This window comes from Balaenoptera musculus, chromosome 17, assembly GCF_009873245.2.
Source record: "Balaenoptera musculus isolate JJ_BM4_2016_0621 chromosome 17, mBalMus1.pri.v3, whole genome shotgun sequence".
Classification (NCBI taxonomy): domain Eukaryota; kingdom Metazoa; phylum Chordata; class Mammalia; order Artiodactyla; family Balaenopteridae; genus Balaenoptera; species Balaenoptera musculus.
In genome coordinates this window covers 2,497,132-2,516,262 of record NC_045801.1, presented here as the reverse complement: position 1 = coordinate 2,516,262, position 19,131 = coordinate 2,497,132, and the positions used below count along the sequence as shown (strand labels likewise).

Sequence of the window (19,131 nt, the reverse complement as noted above, 5' to 3'; positions counted from 1 at the left end):
TCAGGGCCAGGATACTCTGCCTGGAGCCACTGAGCATGTAGGTCTTTTTTTTTTTTTTTTTTGCTGCACCGTGTGGCATGTGGGATCTTAGTTCCCTGACCAGGGATCGAACTCATGTCCCCTGCGGAGTCTTAACCACTGGACCACCAGACAAGTCCCATGTAGGACATTTCTCTGCAGACAAAGGGCAAACCTGGGGCCCAGATTCCATCTCACCAGTTTCAGTGGTGGTGGCCATGTGAGAGGGTGGAGCCTGGTGGCTAGAGGTGCCTGGGATGCCCAGAGCTCCTGTCTCACAACAGGCGCCCTCCCCCCATACAGCAGTCTGGAGAGGGCTCATGGGAGCTTGAACATTCCACTAGAAGGCACGCAGGGGCTATCCTGGAGTCCAGCTCAGAGGAGGTGACCAGAGGCCCAAGCCAGAGAAATGCTCCCTCCCCGGGAAAGGCAGGGAGGCATGATGAGCCAGGTGAGAGGGAGAATGAAGCGTTCTGAGTGTGGGGAGACGGTGGCCTTAGGCCAGCAGGCCTGGGTTCCAGTCTCTGTGTCTTTGCCCTTGGTTTCTCATCCATAGGATGGGCTGTGAGCCTACTGCCCTCCTGGGCCAGCGGGCAGGGTCTTCCAAGATGGTTCCTAAAGTGGGGGGCTTTGGGAAGATTTGAGTGGTCTCCATGGGGCAGGCAAGGGGATGTTGGAGGAGGTGGGACTGAGTTTTCATTGGCCATCTCCCACTCATGGCACCTGTACGTGCCACTCAGCCTCCCCCTCATGGCTGGTGGGTGGAAAATAGTCTCCCCTTTGTAGGGTAGTTTCTGGTTCGAGTGTCAGCCCAGATATCACAGTACTCACAGCAAAGCACCCCACGGTGTCAGGCTGTCTTTCTGTGTGATTTATGGATGCCTCAAAAGGAGGTCCTGCAGACGTGAACCCTTCACGTCCGCTCACATAACGTTTGTGTCCTCTAACACTTCCTTTCTGTTCTTGTTCTTCTCTCTTTGTGGGGGAGGGAGAAAAAGGAGGAGGGAACCTCTTCAGGTTATCTTTTTAACCCTCTTTGAAATTCCCAGTATCTAAAACATCTTTGTCCATGTTTCTCAGGAACCCCTTCTAGAGGTTGAATGGTCCAAGTGAGAAGCAGCTCCTGGCTACCCCTCTGAGTTTTCAATGGACACAATATATACCTTAGGGATGGCAAACTGTCAGCATTCAGACCACCATATCCTATCTAGAGCCCATGGCAGACATTGCTAATCTATCATAGCACAGTGGCCTTAGACACTTCCTCCACGCAGTGCACTGGGCAGCCATCACCAATTGATCAGGTGAACCCAATTTGCCACCCGGGTAGAGCAGATATCCGTGCTGTCCCTGACCTGGCATGCCCAGTCCAGCCCTGACCTTCGGCCCCCTTGCAAAGTCCTACCAACTAAGCCTCAGGCCCATTAGCCAGGGCCTGCGTGAGGGCTCGGGGTCTGGTGCCGAGGATGTGATGGTGAGCTGAGTCCTTGGAGCTCTTGCGCATGCTGACCACGTCGCAGCTGTTGGGCTCGCGCTCCGCTCCGTGCCGGCGGAAGAGGCCACGGACAGTGGTCTGGAAGCTGCTGGTGACGAAGCAGTAGACGATGGGGTCCATGCAGCTGTTGAGGCTGCTGAGGGTCACGGCCACATGATAGACCACGAGGCTGGTGTGGCGTGGCACGTCGGGCCACAGCGCCACAGCCACCTGGCGGGCGTGGAAGGGCGTGAAGCAGACGAGGAAGATGACGAGCACGGTAAGCAGCAGCTGCACGGCCCGCACGCGGCGCTGGCGGCCCTGGCGCGGCAGGCCCGGCCGCGACAGCGCGCACACGACGCGGCCGGTGAACACGCTAATGACCAGCAGCGGCAGCAGGAACTCCAGGACGGTCAGCGCAAAGACGCGGCAGCAGGGCCCACCGGTGGCCGTCACGCCCAGCACGGACAGGGTCACGGCGCCGGCGGCCAGCCACACAAAGGCGCACACGGCTCTGGCGCAGGCAGGCTGGCGCCAGCGGCGGCAACCATCGGGCTGCACGATGGCCAGGTAGCGGTCCACGCAGATGCAGGTGAGGAAGAGGATGGAGCAGTGCATGTTGAGGAAGTAGCCAAAGACGTGCGGGAGGGCGCAGCGCAGGCAGCCGCGGGTGCCGTAGAAGACAGCAAAGCGCGCGGGCAGGGACAGGCCCACCAGCAGGTCGGTCACCACCAGATTGATGGTGTAGATGATCGACGGCGTCTTGGCCTGGGTGCGGCAGCCGAAGACGTACAGCGCCAGCCCGTTGAGCACCAGCCCCACCAGGAAGATGACGCCATGCACCGCCATCAGCGCCAGCCACAGGCCTGGGAAGGCGGCGTGCAGCTCCTCGTCCAGCAGAGCAAACAGGTGGAACAGGGGCGTCTCCGGCATGCTGACGTTAGTCCACGCTGCCGCCGCCGCCGTGGCATTGGGGGCAGCCATGGCCGAGGGCCCCGCGGAAGACGCGGAGGGCATGACAGGGGCCAGCACACACCTGGGGCCTGGAAGGAAGGAGACCGGGTTACCCTGGGGTTATTGGGGCCCTGCCCCGAGGCTGGACCTCACCTGGCTCGTCTGCCCACCCAGCACCCCAACATTCCCGCCCTTGTGCCTTTGCCTCGCCTGGCCCTGGCACGGGCCAGTGTGGAGCTTTAGCAGAATGCTAGTGCTCTGAGGCTGCTCCTCGCTGTAACGGGAGGTGAAAAGCCTTGCAAGACTGTCACCGGGACTGAAAGATGACAAAGGCGACTGGTGTGGCACAGGTAAGATGACGGGCCAAGTGTGTGGTGTTTGAGCCTGGGCTCCAATCCCAGTTTCTTCCTCACTCGCTGTGCAGCCTCAGGCAAGTCGCTTAACCTCTCTGTGCCTCACGTCCTAATCTATATCACTGGGACTACAGAGCTGCTGGGAGGATTAACGGAGCACAGCAGTGCTCAGCGCATCATTAGCTGGTGCCAAATAAGCCACAGTTCTGCTAGGACGGAGCCGTGCCCACGGTCACCCCAGGCCACAGCTCCCGCACCCATGCGTCACAGCCCCTGTCCTCCGGGCCACTCATCTGTTCTCACCTCCTGCAAGGCTGGCACCAGGTCAATGCCCTGGGTGAAGGTCCTCATAAGGGTCCAAGGGACTGGGACTGGGGAGCTGGGAGTCAGCCCCCTGGCCGCCCCAGTTTCTCCCCAGCCCTGAGAGGCGGCCACCTTTGCTGTCTTGGAGGCCCACGTGGGGTGGCTCACTGGGGCTCGAGCCTGGAGCCTGGTCCCGGCGGCGGCAGCACAGCGGGTGTGAGTTAAACAAGCACTGTGCTCCCTGCCTGGTCCCGGCCTGGTGGCCCAGACACTGCGGTGGGGGCAGGTTGGGGCTGGGGCCGCCCACCCTGTTTCTGCTCCTGCAGAGCTGTTTAACTTGCTGAGATTTATCCCTTTGTTTATAAACGAAGGGTTAACAGGCTCCCACCCCCGCCCTGGGCCAGGCTGATCCTCCAAATAAGGACATTTCTGGCTTTTTCAGGAGAAAGGAGAAGGCTTTGGGGAGAAGCAGGGAGGAGGGGAGGGCACATGGGACATCCCAGGCATAGTGGGCCCTCCCCCACCTGCAAGGGGAGGGAAGACCCCTCGCCCTTCCTGGCGGCCAAGGGAAGTGAGGCGTCCGCTGTGAACAGGCCTCACGCTGCCCACTCCCCCCGGACGGCTACCGCACATCCTTGAGCAACAGGCTCCTTCTGGCAGCTTCCACCCAGTGGAGGTCGTGCCCGCTGGGGGACTGGGGACCGAATGCCAGCCTGGAGGGGGTGGGCACAGCAGGGGACCTCTTGCTAGCTGAGACTCAGGTCCCAACCCGGCTGGGGGGGAGCCCCTGGCAGGGCAGGCGGCTGTCTCTATCCTCCAGCTCAGAGAGGGTGGCCTCGGCTGAGCCTCTGTCTCTGGGACGCCGGCCCTGGGCGTCTGCTAACTCTCAAGGCTGCCGGGAGGAGTCGGATGCCGCCCAAGACTGTGTCCGGCCCCTCTGGCCACCTCCAGCGCAAGTGGGCCCGGGCCTCAGCTCACGGGGTCCTCTGGGAGGGCTGTCCTCTGCCCGGTGTCCCCAAGCCCCTAACACACAGGGTCCTTGGATGTGTTTGTCCAACGGCAGCTCAGGGAGACAGGGAGCGAGAGGGACGTCCGGGGCAGGGAGAGACCTTCTGTGGGCGCGGGGGGTTGGGGAGCAGCGAGGGGAGGTGATGAGGCTAGGCTGTGGGGCTGGCATCCTGGTGCCTCAGGGCTGTGGGGCTGGCATCCTGGTGCCTCAGGGCTGTGGGGCTGGCATCCTGGTGCCTCAGGGCTGTGGGTTTCGTCCTCAGGCAGCGTGGGCCCCCGCAGTCCCCCAGGAAGGAGACGGATGCTTCCCAATGCGTCCCTGCTCTACTGTGGAAAACACGATGCCGCGGCCAAACCCCAGGAGGAAGGGCCCAGGGAGAGAGGAGCTGGCCCCAGACACACGCAAACAGGTTTTTGAATTTCCTTCCGCATGCTTTTCGGTTTTCCAATGCGTCTGCATGAGGTCTGCATCCATGTGACAATCAGAGACAAATAATAAACACCACAGAAGGTTTCCTCTGGCATTCAGTCCCAGGATGACGCGGGCCCCGGGGAGCCTGCCCTCCAGGAACCCCCCAGGGACAGCCTCGCATGCTGGCCAGTACCCTCGCTGAAGGTGTCGTTGGCGGTGTGGGCCAGGGCTGCGCGCCTGGGCTCCAGAGCGGGGGATGCGCGGGACGCCCCAGAGGCCGGGCAGGTGAGGACAGAGGACGTCAGCCAAGCACGCCGTGATTCTCAGCTCGAGAGTCTGAGCCTGACCCGCTCACACACTGAGGTCAGTCCCGGAACATGACGAACCTTGGCATCTGTCACGCCGGCCGAGCTCAGATCACGGCCACAGCCCGGGCCCTCCCCCCTGGCTTTCTACAACCACCATCTCTTCCCCTTTGCTCTCTGCTGAGTCCTGACTGTCTCTGTCTGTATGATAAGACCCCCCGCCACCCCACCCTGCTTACGCCACCCCCCAGCAACCACTCACCTCTCACGGTGATAACACACTGATTACTCACTGACCGCTCTCTGGGGGCATCTACTCACGATCCTTTTGTTTCGCAAGATGAGGAACTCAAACCGTGAGACCCCGGCCCCTGTGGAGGTGGGCCTGCTGATGGCCTCGGGGATCCACAGTCCAGGGCCCTCGGCTCTCTGGGGCCGGGAAGGCACTGGGCTGGGAGTGTCTGGGCTGAGCTGCCTCCACCCCACATGGCCTCAGGGCGGACACTCCTTCTCTGGGCCTCGGTTTCCCCCGTGGTCTCCACTGCCTCAGCTCCTGGTCCTCCTTTAGGCTCCACGGGATGGACCGCTCCACCCCCTGAATCTGCTTTGGTCAAGCGCGAGGCCTCCCGCGGGCCCCCCGACCCCGAGCAGAGAGCCCCCCTTCCATGCTCTCAGCACTAGCCCTGCCCTCCGTGGTCCTGCCGGTCCTGCAGTCTGGGGCTGACTCGCTCTCGCCTCCACCATGTCCGCTCCTCCCTCTGTCCACACCCAGGGCCCCATACCCCCGCCTGCCAGCCCGGGCTGGGTCTGTCCACACTCCCGTGGGAAGATGGGGCTCAGTGTGGTGTGGGATGTCACAGCTGGTGATGGCGGTGGGCATTGCGGGGAGCACTTTAACAGTAAGAGTAACCAGTGCAGGTGCGGGTTGGGGGCTGGCCCCCACTCATGAGGGGTCACCCCGGGTGTTGATTAACCTCTCTGAGCCTCAGTCTCCCTGCCCGCAAAGTGACGTAACAACAGCACCCTCTTTCTGCAGCTTCCGAGCGGGTTCATGGCATCGGTTCCCTTGCAGACCCAGGCACTGGTGATGGTACCTCCTCACCCACCTGGCTCCTGGCCTCCTCCACTCACTCAGAGGAAACCGAGGCTCTGGAAGGGACAGGCCAGGACTCGAACCTGGGTCTGCCTAGTGCGAGCCCACAGCTGGGTCCTTGGGCCTGAGGGAGGGCGGGCACCCAGGCAACGGTCCCCTCGTCCGGCAGGTGCATGGCGGGCACCCACTCCCCACCTGCCTTCCGCCCTGCTCCACTCTAAATGCAGTGAGGGGAATGAGGGGAAAGGAGAGAAGCCTCTGCTCTTCTGTGGGGACAGCCTGACGCTGGCCCCCACACCCAGTCTGAGTGGGGGGCACAGACCTGGCCTTAGGTGGGCCCCAGGTGGTGAGCAAGCAGAAGAGTCCCAGATACCTGGGTTCGAGCCCAGCCCTGCCACTCCCTCGACCCTGGACCTTGGCCAGTCAGTGAGCCTTTTTCCCCTCATCTGCTAAATGGGGTCACTAGTGCTTTCCTCAGCCTGAGGGAGCCAGTCTGAGGGTGGAGGCATGGCCCTGTCCCCTCCGCGCTCCTGGCAGGTGCCCTAGTCCTGGCTGAGGTGCAGCGAACCCTGCAGCTGGGGTCGGCTGGCTGGATCCCAGTGGGCAGGGGCCACGTCCTCGTAGTGCCTAGCACCGTGCCGGGCTCAAGGTCTGGAAACTGCCCCAGGGCAACTGTCCCAGGCTGGGAGCCTTCGCACATCTACCAGCCACTGCCCTGGCCTGCTCCGCCCACCCACGCTCAGGCCCTTCCCTGGGCAGAGCGGAGGGCACGCGGACCTGCTCTCCGGGGGCTCAGGGTCAGAGGGGGAGACACACAGTGGGTTGGGGGGACCGGAGCATAGCCACTGAGAGTCTCGACTCTGGTCTGGATGCCCCACCCAAAGCCTGGCTCCATCTCAGAACCGGCTTGTGACCTTAAAGCCTCTGAGCCTCAGTTTCCTCATCTGTAAAGTGGGCAGAATTGGAATCCATTTCTGAGGCTGTACCGACACAGTGTCAAGAGGTGGCCCTGGAAGGGTCCTGAGAGGATTTTGGCTGGTGGGGGAATGGGAGATGGGCCGAGTGTAAACAAAGGTGAGGGTTAGGGAAGGGGGGTGCCCTGTGGAGAACGGCAGCAGGAGGACGGCAGCGCGGGCAGGCAGGCCTTGCAGAGTGGACTCTGCACAGCCCCAGGCCCCAAGGGCGAGTGCTGGTCCTGGGTGGACTGAACAGCTGGAGTGCAGCTGTGCAGGAGGGGAGGAGGTGGGGCCCAGGCTTCGGGTCCCTGGGGGCCTCCCTCCTCCTGCACCTCTCTTCCTTCCTCTTTCCCCTCCCACCCATCTCAGAGGAAACTGGGGTCTTGGGAGGAAGGGTCAGGAATTCCTCCACTGCCCAGGCTGCCCAGGTCTCAGTCTCCCCATCTACGCAGTGGGCAGGTGGCTCTGAGGGTACTTCCAGCTCTGAAGCACTTCAAGGCTTGAACATGCCTGCACCTTTGGGAATGTCTTGGCCGCAAGACTGCTCTAGAGGGCTCTTCCAGGGAGCAGGGCAGAGGGATGGTGGTGGAATCCCGGCGGCTTGGGGACTGGGGCGAGACGCAGGCCCAGTGCTTCCCAGGCTAGGAGGAGCCCTTGGGACCTCTGGGCAGGAAGTCCCAGCCTCCCTCCACCATGTGTGGGATAAAGTCCTTCAGTGGCTTGGCGCTGCTCAGCTCCTAGCCTCAGACATGGGCTCCTGTAACACAGAACCCCAGGCTACAGTGCTTGGTCACAGGTGGCCTCATGACCCCGGCCCAGCCAATCACTACCAGCCCTGGGACATTTGCTGGCAGCTCTCTTCTCTGGGGTTGCCACACTAGTTGGTTATGAGACTCAAGCTGCTGATGGCCGTATTCCTCTAGAAGAAACCCACCAGGAGGAGAGACTAAGTCCTGACAGGGTGGTTCAAGCGCCTGGATCCAGCCCTTCCTGAAGCCAGTAGTCTGGGACTTGGTTATCTCCCTCTTTGGCTTAAGTTACTTTGGAGTTTCTGTCACTTGTGACTAAAATAATTCTGACTATACCCTCTTATTCACCTGTCAACTTTCTTCAGTTCGGATGCCTCTTCCTTCAGAGAGCCCTCCCTGATTGCTTCAAGTAGATTTGCTGCCACTACTGGGCCCTCACTGCACCCGTGGCTCTGTCATTGCCTGGCCACTTGTCCAGTTTCCCCACTAGCCTGTGACTCTTTGGAGGAGAGGCCTGCACATTCACATTCAGTATATGTCAAGTGGGTGAGTGAATGAGTGTGTACAATCTCAGCTTGTGGGGCTTCCCTGGTGGCACAGTGGTTAAGAATCTGCCTGCCAATGCAGGGGACACGGGTTCGAGCCCTGGTCCGGGAAGATCCCACATGCCGTGGAGCAAATAAACCCGTGCACCACAACTACTGAGCCTGCGAGCCACAACTACTGAGTCCACGTGCCACAACTACTGAAACCTGCATGCCTAGAGCCTGTGCTCCGCAACAAGAGAAGCCACCCCAGTGAGAAGCCCACGCTCCGCAACGAAGAGTAGCCCCCGCTCGCCACAACTAGAGAAAGCCCGTGCACAGCAACAAAGACCCAACACAGCCAAAAAAAAAAAAAAAAAGCTCAGCTTGCACTCCTCCGAGGACGGGGAACTCACTACCTACTAGGTTAGCCCACTGTAATGCAAAACTCTCTGAAAATAAGAAATGTCTTTCTATATTGTAGCATAAATTAGCTTTCTCTGACCCAAGCCTATAGCCCCTGGCCTCCCTAGAAATATGTCTGCTTTCTCTGCCCCCTACCCATGGGGCCCTGGGGAGACACATCTGGATTCCTCCTATCATTGTGAAGGGGGCACAATCCATATTTTATCAATGAGGATGCAGGATGCAGAGCCAGGGAGCTTCAGCAACTAGCCTGGGGTCCCCCAGCTGGGCCCTGGGGCTTCTGGCCGTAGGTAACCTTGTGGGCCTCCCTCCCATTGCCCCACCTGACCTTGGAGTGAGGGTTCTGACCCTGCAGGGGTTCTCGCTGAGCCTCAGTCTCCACTTGTGCGGAGCGGGGACTGGCACAGCTGTATTATGCTGCTCCTCAGGGCTGCTGTGGGCCTTAGCTGAGACGGAGCCCCTGGTGCAGGTGTGGAGAGGTGCGAGAGGGTGCGGGGGGTACACTGCTGCCACCTGGTGCCTGGTGAGGGTGGCACGTCTCCCCTTACCCCCCAGATGTGCAGACCTGGAGCTCCAAGACCCTCTAGGGGAGGCATGGGGGTGAGGGATGTCTTCCCCTCCCTAATATGCTCTCCTCACAGGCATCTGGTCACAACCAGGTTTCAGAGGTGGGATTGCTGGGGAAGGGGTCCTCCCTGGGAAAAGCCTCAGGTTCTCAGCAGGGCTAGGGGAGCCCCCTCCCCAGTCTCCTCGCACCCCAACTGAATGACGACGCCCCAGGCACCCTCCAACCTCCGTGCCTTTGCCCAAGCTGCTCCTCCTCCCCCACTTCAGTATTCCTGCCCGCTTTTAGGGCTTCCTCTTGACCTCAGCCCCTCAGGAAGCCTTCTCTTTCCACCGCGGCTGGCCCAGTACCTCTCCCGGGTGCTCCTCCCCCAGCGCCGTCCAGCCAGGACCGGCCCACGGTGCCTCCCGGTCAGACTGTGAGCATCTCGGGGCGGGCCTGGTGGGGTCGAGCGTGGGGCGGAGCTCCTGTCTGTCGCTCCAGCACATCCAGGATAGCCGGGCGCAGAGCAGTATCCATCTTTCCCTTTGGCTGAGTGAACCGCTGAGCGAGCCCGGCAGGGCCTGCAGGGCGAGGCCCGTTTCTCACCCAGGCATTCGGTGCCCTCCCTGCCTGGCCCAGCCCCTTTACAGCCCACCCAGCGTCCCAGGGCCCTGGACCTGGAATTGGCTTCTGCCCTCGGCTCCCCCCCTCACTACCCACCAGACTTCCCAGCCGAGCAGGGTTAACGCCTCCTCCAGGAAGCCCACCCAGTCACCCTGACCATCGTCGGGGGTCCGTCGGTCCCCATTGTCCTCCCCCTCCCCCTCCCCTTGGTGCTCATCAGAGGTGTTTGGTTCAAGTCTCAGAGCCTCAGTTCCTTCACCTGTGATGCTGGCATTGATATTTGTTGAATGGCCAAGTGAGCAAACCAACAAATGAAATCGGCAGAGCAGCTGGGGGTGCTGGGTGGACAAACGGCCGCAGGTGCCCCCCCCCAAAGAAGGTGCATAATGACAACAGCAGCAGTGCTAGAGACCCCGTTTTCCCACCTGAACGGAGGCCTGCGTGGGCCCGCCTGCTCATCTTGGGGAGAGGCCCGGGTCACACCGGGTGCTCAGTGCAGGACTTCTCAGAGCCTTTGTGAAGCTCTCAAACCCAGGGAATGAGCATCTTTCTCCAAGTCACCTGACCCTGTCCCCTCCTGGGGCTCCCTCTCCGTCCAGCCTGAGGGCCGCACCAGCTCCCCACTGAACACTGATGGGGGGTCATGCCCCGCTGCCTCCACCTACAGCTTTCGGGTCCTTGTGTGCCCAGAGACACAGGCCAAGACCCAGAGGCTCAGGGTGCCAGCACCTGCCTACAAACTGCGAGGGGGACCCGGGCCACACTGACCTCCCCTCCTCGGCAGGTGGGGGGTGCATCCTGACCTCTCCTTGGCTTCTCCTGAAACCACCTCGCCGTCCCTGTGTGTTCTCTGTGGCCGCCCAGCTGCCTAGCAGACCCCAAGCCCGCAGCCTGCCTGCCTCCTGCCCTGCCATGCACAGGACCAGGGCAGCCAGGGGGCCTGGCCTCAGCCCTGGGCAACAGGTACCTGCCCGGAAGTGTGGCCCAAGATCCCATGCTCCGCTTGCATCAGGAGCCGGGAGGGACAGGCATGGAGGACAGGCCCAGCCTTTTTCCTGACCAAGGTGCCCGGAGCATCTCTTGTGAACCAGCCGCCATGCCAGACACTCTGCGTCCACACAGCAGTCGTGGGTTTTATAGACAAGGAAGTGGAGGTCCAGAAAGGTGAGTGTCAGGCCCTAGGACACACAGAGTGAAATTGATGGAGCTGGGACTCAAACCTAGGTCCACTGGCTCCTGGCCCAGGCAGGGGTGGGACGAGGGAGGGGTGAGCATCTCTGGACCTGGGGTTTGTGGGCAATTAGATTCTGGGTACACAGAGTACCTGCATATGCCTGTGCCCCTGTAGGGGTGACCCTCACAGCCTTCCAAGGCCAAAATAGCCATTATTGGGGGAACCATCTGCCTGTTTATGTTTCTGATTATTCTTGGTTTCATGGCATCTGCTTTAGAACATTGCCTGCTGTTTTTGGCTAGTCTGAGTCTCTGCTTGTTCCATCCAGGGACAGCTGGGCCCTTACGGAAGCCCCCAAGGGGGCCAGTCTGGCTCGTGGTCACCCGGCAGGTCCCAGGTGGCACCAGCTGGAATCAAGCTCCTCATCCTGGCCAGGGCTCCCTCCACCCAGCTCAGGGAGAGGGGTCACTCGTGGGTGTGGGTGGAGTGCCGGGCACCTGGGCTCCCCCATGGCTGACTCGGCCTCACCTTCCACCATCTGAGAGCCCTTGGCTGAGATCTGGGCTCTGATGGAAACGCAAGCTCCTCTGGGAGGGGCAGCCTCAGGCGTCGCCGCACATGGGGGTCCTGCCGGGGGTCAGATAGCCCTCCCTGCCACCCTGGCTCATCCCTCACCTCGTCCTGATGGTTGCAGCTGCTGCAGCACCTGACCGTTTCCCCCGACCCAGCCTCCCCAGGGGCACAGGTCATGGATCTGCGGCTGCCCTTGCCCGGCCTCTGCCCGTTCCCTCGGCCCGGCATGCCGCTTCTGCCTGCGTCACCTGCTGAAGGCCCCCGGCACCAACAGGGCCCACGCCCACAGTCCTCCCTGGGCCCCTGGACACCCCTCCACTGGGGCAGAGCCCTAATCCCACACTTCACAGTTTGCATCCGAGATGACCCCTCCCAGGCTCTCATGACTCCTCCCAGGATGCCCCACATTGGTGCTGCTGGCCTCATTTTGCCTGTGAGGAAACTGAGGTACAGAGAGGTTAAGTGGCCTGTCTGGGGTCACCCAGCTGGGGGCGGAGGAGCTGGGATTTGAACTCTGCTCTGTGGACCCTCCTGCCTGCACCACACCAGTGAAAGTTTACCACGTCCCACTGTACAGAGGAGGACTCAGAGGTCCAGGGCACACAGGCATCTTGCCCCAGGCCACACAGCCCCGTGGCAAGGTCAGAGGAACAATGAGGACCACATGCTTTGGAGGCATCAGACCTGGCCTTGAACCCGGTGCTGGGGGCACAGAGGGTCTCAGGCAGATGTGGCTCTAGCTTATGGAGCTCGCGGTCAGGGGCAGGGTGGGGGGAGTGGGCTAGAAAGTGGCTGGGGGGGCCACTGTGGCTGCTCAGGAGCAGGAGGGGCCTCAGGAGGACCTGGGGGAACAGTGCTCCAGGCAGTGGGACGAGCACAGCAAATGCAAAGGTCCTGAGGTGGGAACAGGCTTCTGTGTTCAGAGTACCGTGAGGGGTCTGAGGGGCAGCCTGGGTGTGCTGATAGCCAGCAGGGCAGAGCAGGGTTGGGGTCCACCAGTGTTCTTCAGGCCCCAGGGCCGCCTCCTCAGGGAGGCCCTCCCGGATCACCCAGCTCCCAGCACACCTTCACCTCCACCTGCTTTTCTTGCCTTTCAGCCCTCCCACCACCTGACAGCTTCATATTTATTTGTTTCTTGTTTTTCCCCTACTGGACTGGCAGTGCCATGAGGGCCAAGGCCTGGGCTGTGGCTAAATGAACAAACGAATGATTTTGAGAGCCCCCTCTGGCCTCTTCAAGCCTTAGTTTCCTCACCTATAAAGTGGGTGTGCTGAGACCCACCTCATCACATCAGGTTACCGCAGGACAAAAGGAGACCAGCCCGCAAGCTCCCAGGAGGTGCTCAGGAAACGTCCAATCCCCTCCCCCACACACCAGGGCTGTAGAAGCAGCAGACTTTGCTTTCCCTGAGGCTCAGAGACGGGCAGCAACTTGTCCATGGCTACACAGCCATGAGGGGAGGTGGTGCCCTGGTAACCCTCTGGCTGGGAGCGGCCACAGGTTGGCAGAAGAATATGGGGGCCGCTGGTGGGGCCAGCCGCCTGTCCGAGGGCTGAGAGCTGCTGCCACCACGCCTCCAGCCCCTTCCGTTCCCAGTCCTGCCCCAGGACTCACAGCTGCTCCTCGTCTGCCCTGCCCAGCACCCTGGCCACAGTCCAGTTCCCAACTGGCCCTCCCCCCTCGGGACCCTGTTCCTGCTGCCTTCTCAGGGCCGGCACCACCAGCGAGCCAGGCGGGGGCAGTGCCAGCTGCGAGGTCCACGTAGGGGGCTGGGTGGGCCCTGGGCCTCAGTTTCTCCGGTCCTACAAGGGTGGGGAAGGGCCGGGCTGGGGCCTAGGACCTGAGCTGTGGGATGTCAGGAGGTGTGCCCTGGTCGGAGCCTGTCCCCACAAATCCCTCACCCCCCGGCCCTGCCCCAGCCTGGGGGATGGTGGTGGCCAAGGTCCCAGAGCTCATCAAGTGCCTCTGGGGTACCGCAACCCCTTCCCTGACCTCTGGGGCCGCCCAGACGGGGAAATCGAGGCACCCAGCAGAGGACCAGTGAGAGTGCTGAAGGAAGGAAGGAAGGAAGGAAGTCCAGAGGAGGGGGCTTGGGAGCCCTGCAGCACAGGTGGGGCTCGGCACAGCAGGGTGCCCCCTCGAGCCCTGGGGAGCTCTCCCTCCCCTACCCCTCACTTGGCCTGCTCAGCTGTAGCTGCCCTCACCCTCGCCCTCAGTTTTCCCATCTGTACAATGGCTCCCTGCAGGGTGGGACCGCAAAGCCACTTTTGGGCTCTGAGCTCTCTCCAGCCCGGGTCTTTCTCCGCCCCTGCCCCCTGCCTGCCTGCCTGCCTGCCTGGGGCGTGAGGACCCCGGCACCGACCATCTCATCTCAGAGAGAGGAGGCCCGGCCGGCCCGAGGGGGACTCACCGCACCTTCGCCCGCGTGGAGAGGAGACGGCCGCGGCTGCGGCTCTGTGGGCCACTTACTGCAGTTTCCCTACGGACCTCGCCTTCCTGGGGGCTGACGTCAGGCCCGCGCTCGGGGCTCCTTTTGGGCAAAGGCAGCGGGGTGGGGGCGGGGTGGGGGCGGGGCGGGCGTCTTCCCCGCCCCCGCCGGCCCCCTGAGGAGCGTGGTTCAGGGCCCTGGGGGAGGGAGCCTGGGGCAGCGGAGTCCACAGGCCCGGCCAGGCAGAGGAGGAAACTGAGGCACGGAGGGCAGAGCCGAAGCTGCACCCCCCAGGAAGGGGAAGGGGTACAGCGGCTCCAGCCTGGCTCTCTGTCCCCCACAGTGTCCTCTCTGGGGAGGCTGCCTGGGCCCTGGAGAGCTCGGCTGGCGCTCACGTGTGCTGTGGGAGCTGGGGGCACATGCAGATCGGTTTTCTGCCTGGGAGGGGGCAAAGGCATCCCGGGCTGCCGCTGGCCTTCCTGGCTGCCCCATGCAGGTCTGGGTTGCCGTGCTGCCCTCCAGTTCCGTGTGCCTGTTCTGGCCCTGGGCGTCTGTGTGTGCCCGTGACCTCTGGCCCTGGGGCGTCTGTGTGTGCCCGTGACCAAGGTCTCGCACGTGTGTTGTCTGGGTCTCTGTTTGCGTCCACTCCTGTGTGTCCCTGGGGCGGATGTGGCCTCGCAGGGGCACACGCATGCCTGACGCCGTGCACCGGCCTGGCGCCGCGTGCATAACCTCTGTGAGTGCTGGTGGCTCTGCGGGAACACAGAGGGTCGGGTGCGTGTGCAGGAAAGACCTGGACGTGACAAGGGCCAGGAGGGTGAGTTGGTGGGTCGTAAACCTCACTCGCCCAGGCCTGCTCTACACGTGGCGGCTGAGAGGGACATCCCTCCCCAGACAGACACCCCGACCAGGGTGGAGGCTTGTGGCCAGGCTGGGGGGTCAGGGTTTTGGGGTCGAGGTCAGGCAGGGCTCAGGGCCAAGTCTGTGACATGCCGCTTCCTGTGCCTGAGTGCCACCTCTGGTCTCCTGTCTCTGTGCTCCTACCCACTCATGCGGTTGAATCACCCTAGACCTCTCGACTAAGCACCTACTGAGCTGGCCCCGGGCTGGGCACTGAGGACACAGGCCGGAGACAGGCCCCTGGCCTCCAGGCTCTGAGCCTGGTGGGGGACACGGCTGCAGTGCACCAGCGGGAGGGAGCGGGGTGCCGCAGGGCGCTGGCCAGCCTGTGGCGGGGGGCGTGGTCAGGAGGGCAGCACAGCCGGGCAGAGGCAGGGGTGACAGGAGGCAGGCAGCCTGGGTGGGCAGAGGGAGGGGAGGCCCTTGGGCAGCGGGAACTGCACGCCCGGGTCCTGGTGAGTGGAAGGCAGGATGAGCCATGAAGCCGGGAATGAGCAGGGGACTTCCACACCGGGCTGCAGCTGCCCTCGTGGGGACCAGAATGGGACACTTGACCCGAGGGCAGTGGGGAGCCATTGAAGATTCTGGGGGAGGGTGGTCCTTGCAGCAGCCTCGCTGCCCCCCTCAACTGGGCTCCCCACTAATGCAGGGCTGAGCCCACAGGCTACCGTTGTCTCCTTAGAACACTGCCGTATCTGTCGCAGAAGGGGAAACTGAGGCCCAGAACGGTGCAGGAGCCCCTGGCCCCTCTAGGTCCCTGACCCGGGCTGGCACTGGCTCCCGTCTGGCAAGGCAGGGCAGCCGGGGTCTTGCTGGGGGAGCGTGGATTCAGTATTGTTTGTGTGCGGGGCACGGGTAGGGGCGGCCTGGAGGTGCCAGGATGTGGGAGGGTGCCGGAGGGCTGAGCCATCTGAGGGTCAGATTTTATGAGCTGGAGGCAGCCCACGGCCGCTGAGTCACTGGCAGGGCTTGCCAGGCCTCGTACTCACTCTGAGGGCCGCGGGGCTCTAGCCTGGCACGGGAAGGCTGGTTCCCGAAGAAACCTCGGGGAGATTCTCTGGAACGCAACAAATGCCGTGTACTGCCGGGGAGCGCCTCTCATCCTAGGGGGCTCTTCTCTGTGGGACCGAGGGGGTCTGGGGTGGGTGCTGGAGCCCACAAGGCTCGGGGTGACCCTCAGTGGAGACAGGGGCATAGGGACAATCTCACCCTTGTCACTTCCACAGGCTGGGTCAGGCCGGGCTGTCTGTGTCTGGGGTCAGGGGTCAGATATTGGCTGGGTCAGGGGTCAGACCCCTTCTGGTGGGTCTGACGCGAGCATTTTAGGGTGGGGCTGCCCCTCCTGGAGCCCCGCCTGGCGGAGAGCCCGCCGAGCCCGCAGAAGCCCCCCACGCTCACGGCTGGGTTGTGAGGCTCCACAGTAGTGTCTCAGGACGCACCTCCCCTGCGGCCTGCCACTCTGAGGGACTAAACCACAGAAGCAGCAGAGCAGCCCAGGAGGGCCGAGGGCAGGCGGGGGATGCGCGGCAACAGCCAGGCCGCTGCTGTCACCACCCTGGTGCCTGCAGCGCCAGACCTCATCCATCCTCCCTCATCCCGGTGCCGCTGGAGGACGTAAACAGCGCTGGGACCCAGGCCACACAGTCTGCCCCGGGGGAGGCGGGGCGAGGGGCACTGTGGGGGAGGGGACGCAGGCCAGCTGGGTGGTGGGGGAAGACTCGCCCCCAGAAGGGGTGATCCCGGCAAGACAGGTGGCAGCCGGGGCTGGGTGGGTGGCTCAACGGCCACGCACCCCCTCCTGTGCTCTGGAGTCCCTGGCAGGGCCCGGCACCCACAGGGGAGGCCCGGGTAGGCTGTTGGGGTACCGTGTGTGTGTGTGTGTGTGTGTGTGTGTTGTGTGTCTGGGTTGGGGGGCCCGGTTGGACCCCTTGCTCGTGTGGTCTGACACTCAGAGTCTCCCCATAAAGTGGGGACAGCGTGACCGGTGAAAGGCCCCAGGCCAAGTCCCCCTCCTCTCAGGAAGCACCGAGTCCTGCCACTGCACGTGGGACGTTTCACAGGAACGCTCATCCCCAGCAGACGTGGGGAAACAGGCCGCAGGTGGGGACTCACCCTAGGCCCACAGCCGCCAGTGGGAGAGCTGGAGAAATCCGGGCCGGCTCTCTGGAGGGTGAATGAGGCTCCGATGGGGCACAGATGCCCACCCTTCCCCCACCCCTGTGTCCTTGAATGCACGGAGCTAGTTTGGGCGGGCCAACTAGAGCTGGAAACTGCAATGTGGGGAAATGTCCAGGGCACTGAGGATGGGCCTAGAGCATAGTTATGGTGGGAGCTTGCTCTGAAGCTCGGGAGACCACCACTCCTGGGCTTTGTCGCCTCAGTTCCCTGAGCCACTCTTCCAGGTCTCATTTGTTACCCAGAAGCCCCTCAGAGCTCATCCTGTGCCACCCTCAACTTTTACAGGTGGAGAACTTGAGGCCTAGAGACGGACAGAGACCTGCTTAAAGCCACACAGCAAATGGATCGCTGCAGATGCTGGCGGGAACCAGGCCTGGGCTTCCGTGTGGCAGCCCTAATTTTTGGGCCGCCTGAGTGACCGGGGCAGGGTTGTTTAATCATTCGTTCAACGCAGTGTCTGTCTGGGACTGTGAGAGCAGCCGTCCTCATGGGTCCGCTGAGACAGTGGACCTGACCCTGGGCGAGGCTAGGGTGAGATGGAGGGGGGACTTTTGGTGCTGCTGAAGGGGGGCCTGGGGACTTGGCAGAGGTTCCGAGGCCCCACAGAGTGAGGGGAGGGGCCCCTGTGGGAATGGCAGGGAGGTACGGGGGGCTGGGCTCATCCTTGAGGAAGCCGAGGGAAGCCCTAGGTCTTTGAAGGGTGGGTCCAACCCAGGAGGGCTTGCAGGAGGAGGAGGCCTTGTCAGCAGCCTTTGCAGGCCTGGAGGAGCCATGGTTCCAGGCAGCAGGTCTCAGGGAAAGAAAGTCAGAGTATCATTCACAGAGGGAACCGTGGCCCCAGCCGGGTCGCACCCTGAGCTCTCGCTCTACCCCCCGCCAGGTGCTGTTTCAGGGCTTCCATGTGCATCACCTCATTTTCACAGCAGCCCTGGAAGGCAGGTGCAGTTATGATCCCACTTTACAGATGTGGGAATTGCTGCCCAGAGCTAGGCCACTGACCAAGTCCCCAGCCAGAGAGGAGCTGGCTGACCTCTCAACCCCACAGCACATTTTCTCCACATCCCAGCCCTGAAATACAAGTGTCCACTTTCATCCCATCCCTACGGCACACACAGACCCTGAGGCCAGCCCTGCTCCGGCCCTTACATGCTCTTATGTGCACTTGTGTGTATGCACACGTATCACATGCATGACACACACAGATGCATGCACACAGACCAACACACACACCCCTGCACACTGCGAGGCACACGCACACACACACCTGCATGTATACACACGGGCACAGGATGCACACTCACACTGATGTACACTCGCGCACACACACGGACGTGCACGCACACGCATGACACACACGCCTCTCCCCAGCTTCCTGGTTAGCGTCAAGTCCCCTTGGGAGGCGTGTGTGCAACCCTCGTATGTGTCTCGGCTGGGCCGTGGTGGCCGGAGGAGGAAGAATTTCCAAACAGGAAGAGCTCACTTGGTGGCACCGTCTACCCTGTGTCAAACATCCCAATCTGGCCTGGCTGAGGGGCAGGAGCCTGTCACCGGTCCCACTGGCCCTCCTGGGATTCGCACCGGCTCTGCCCAGCTTGGCTGTGGAGCCCACCCGCCCAGGTGGCCCGACCTCTTACAGGTAAGCGAACTGAGGCCAGGAGTGGGGCTCGGCTCTCCAAACTCAGCTGCTGCTTCAGCCCCCTCTGACCTCCCCAAGGTCTGGGCAGGTGCTCCCCCGACGGCTCACCTGTGACTGGCCAGGTGGGGCAGGGGTGCACTTCGGTGTTCCCCACACGGCCCTCCATGGGGGCACCCTTGTAACCATCCTGGTCTGATGGAGGGGAAGCGAGGCCTGAGGTCACGCAGCTGGGAAGGGGCGGAGCGGGGGTTGAACCCAGGCAGCAGCCCGGGGCCTGCAGAGCCCTGAAACTGCCCTGCTGAGCGGGTCTGCTTCCTCTGAGGAAATTTCAGGAACCCATCGCCAGGCACGGTGGAGAGCTCCCCACATCCTGGAAGCCCCGCACCCGGGGCGGGGAGTGCTGGTTCCAGGTCTCTCCCAGGTCGAGGGCCCTGTCCTCAGGCAGCGTTCTGCCCAAGCCCTGGAGGCCCAGGCTGGCCGCCAAAAGGTGCCCCAG

At 62.7% G+C, this 19,131-nt stretch overlaps 1 protein-coding gene across 1 annotated transcript; it reads right to left on the bottom strand.

Annotated features, from left to right (window-relative positions):
• Positions 1 to 1,006: 1,006 nt before the first annotated feature.
• GPR20 (G protein-coupled receptor 20) lies at positions 1,007 to 13,937 on the bottom strand. Its single transcript, XM_036830766.1, has 2 exons — positions 13,909 to 13,937; positions 1,007 to 2,535 (listed from the first exon to the last, which is right to left on the bottom strand). Exon 2 carries the CDS (start codon positions 2,507 to 2,509, stop codon positions 1,427 to 1,429), a length of 1,083 nt encoding a protein of 360 aa, XP_036686661.1. The 5' UTR covers positions 2,510 to 2,535; positions 13,909 to 13,937; the 3' UTR covers positions 1,007 to 1,426.
• Positions 13,938 to 19,131: the final 5,194 nt, after the last annotated feature.

Bases quoted from the DNA above. Each gene is read 5' to 3' on its own strand.
- GPR20 (XM_036830766.1), bottom strand. From the start codon at position 2,509: ATGCCCTCCGCGTCTTCCGCGGGGCCCTCGGCCATGGCTGCCCCCAAT.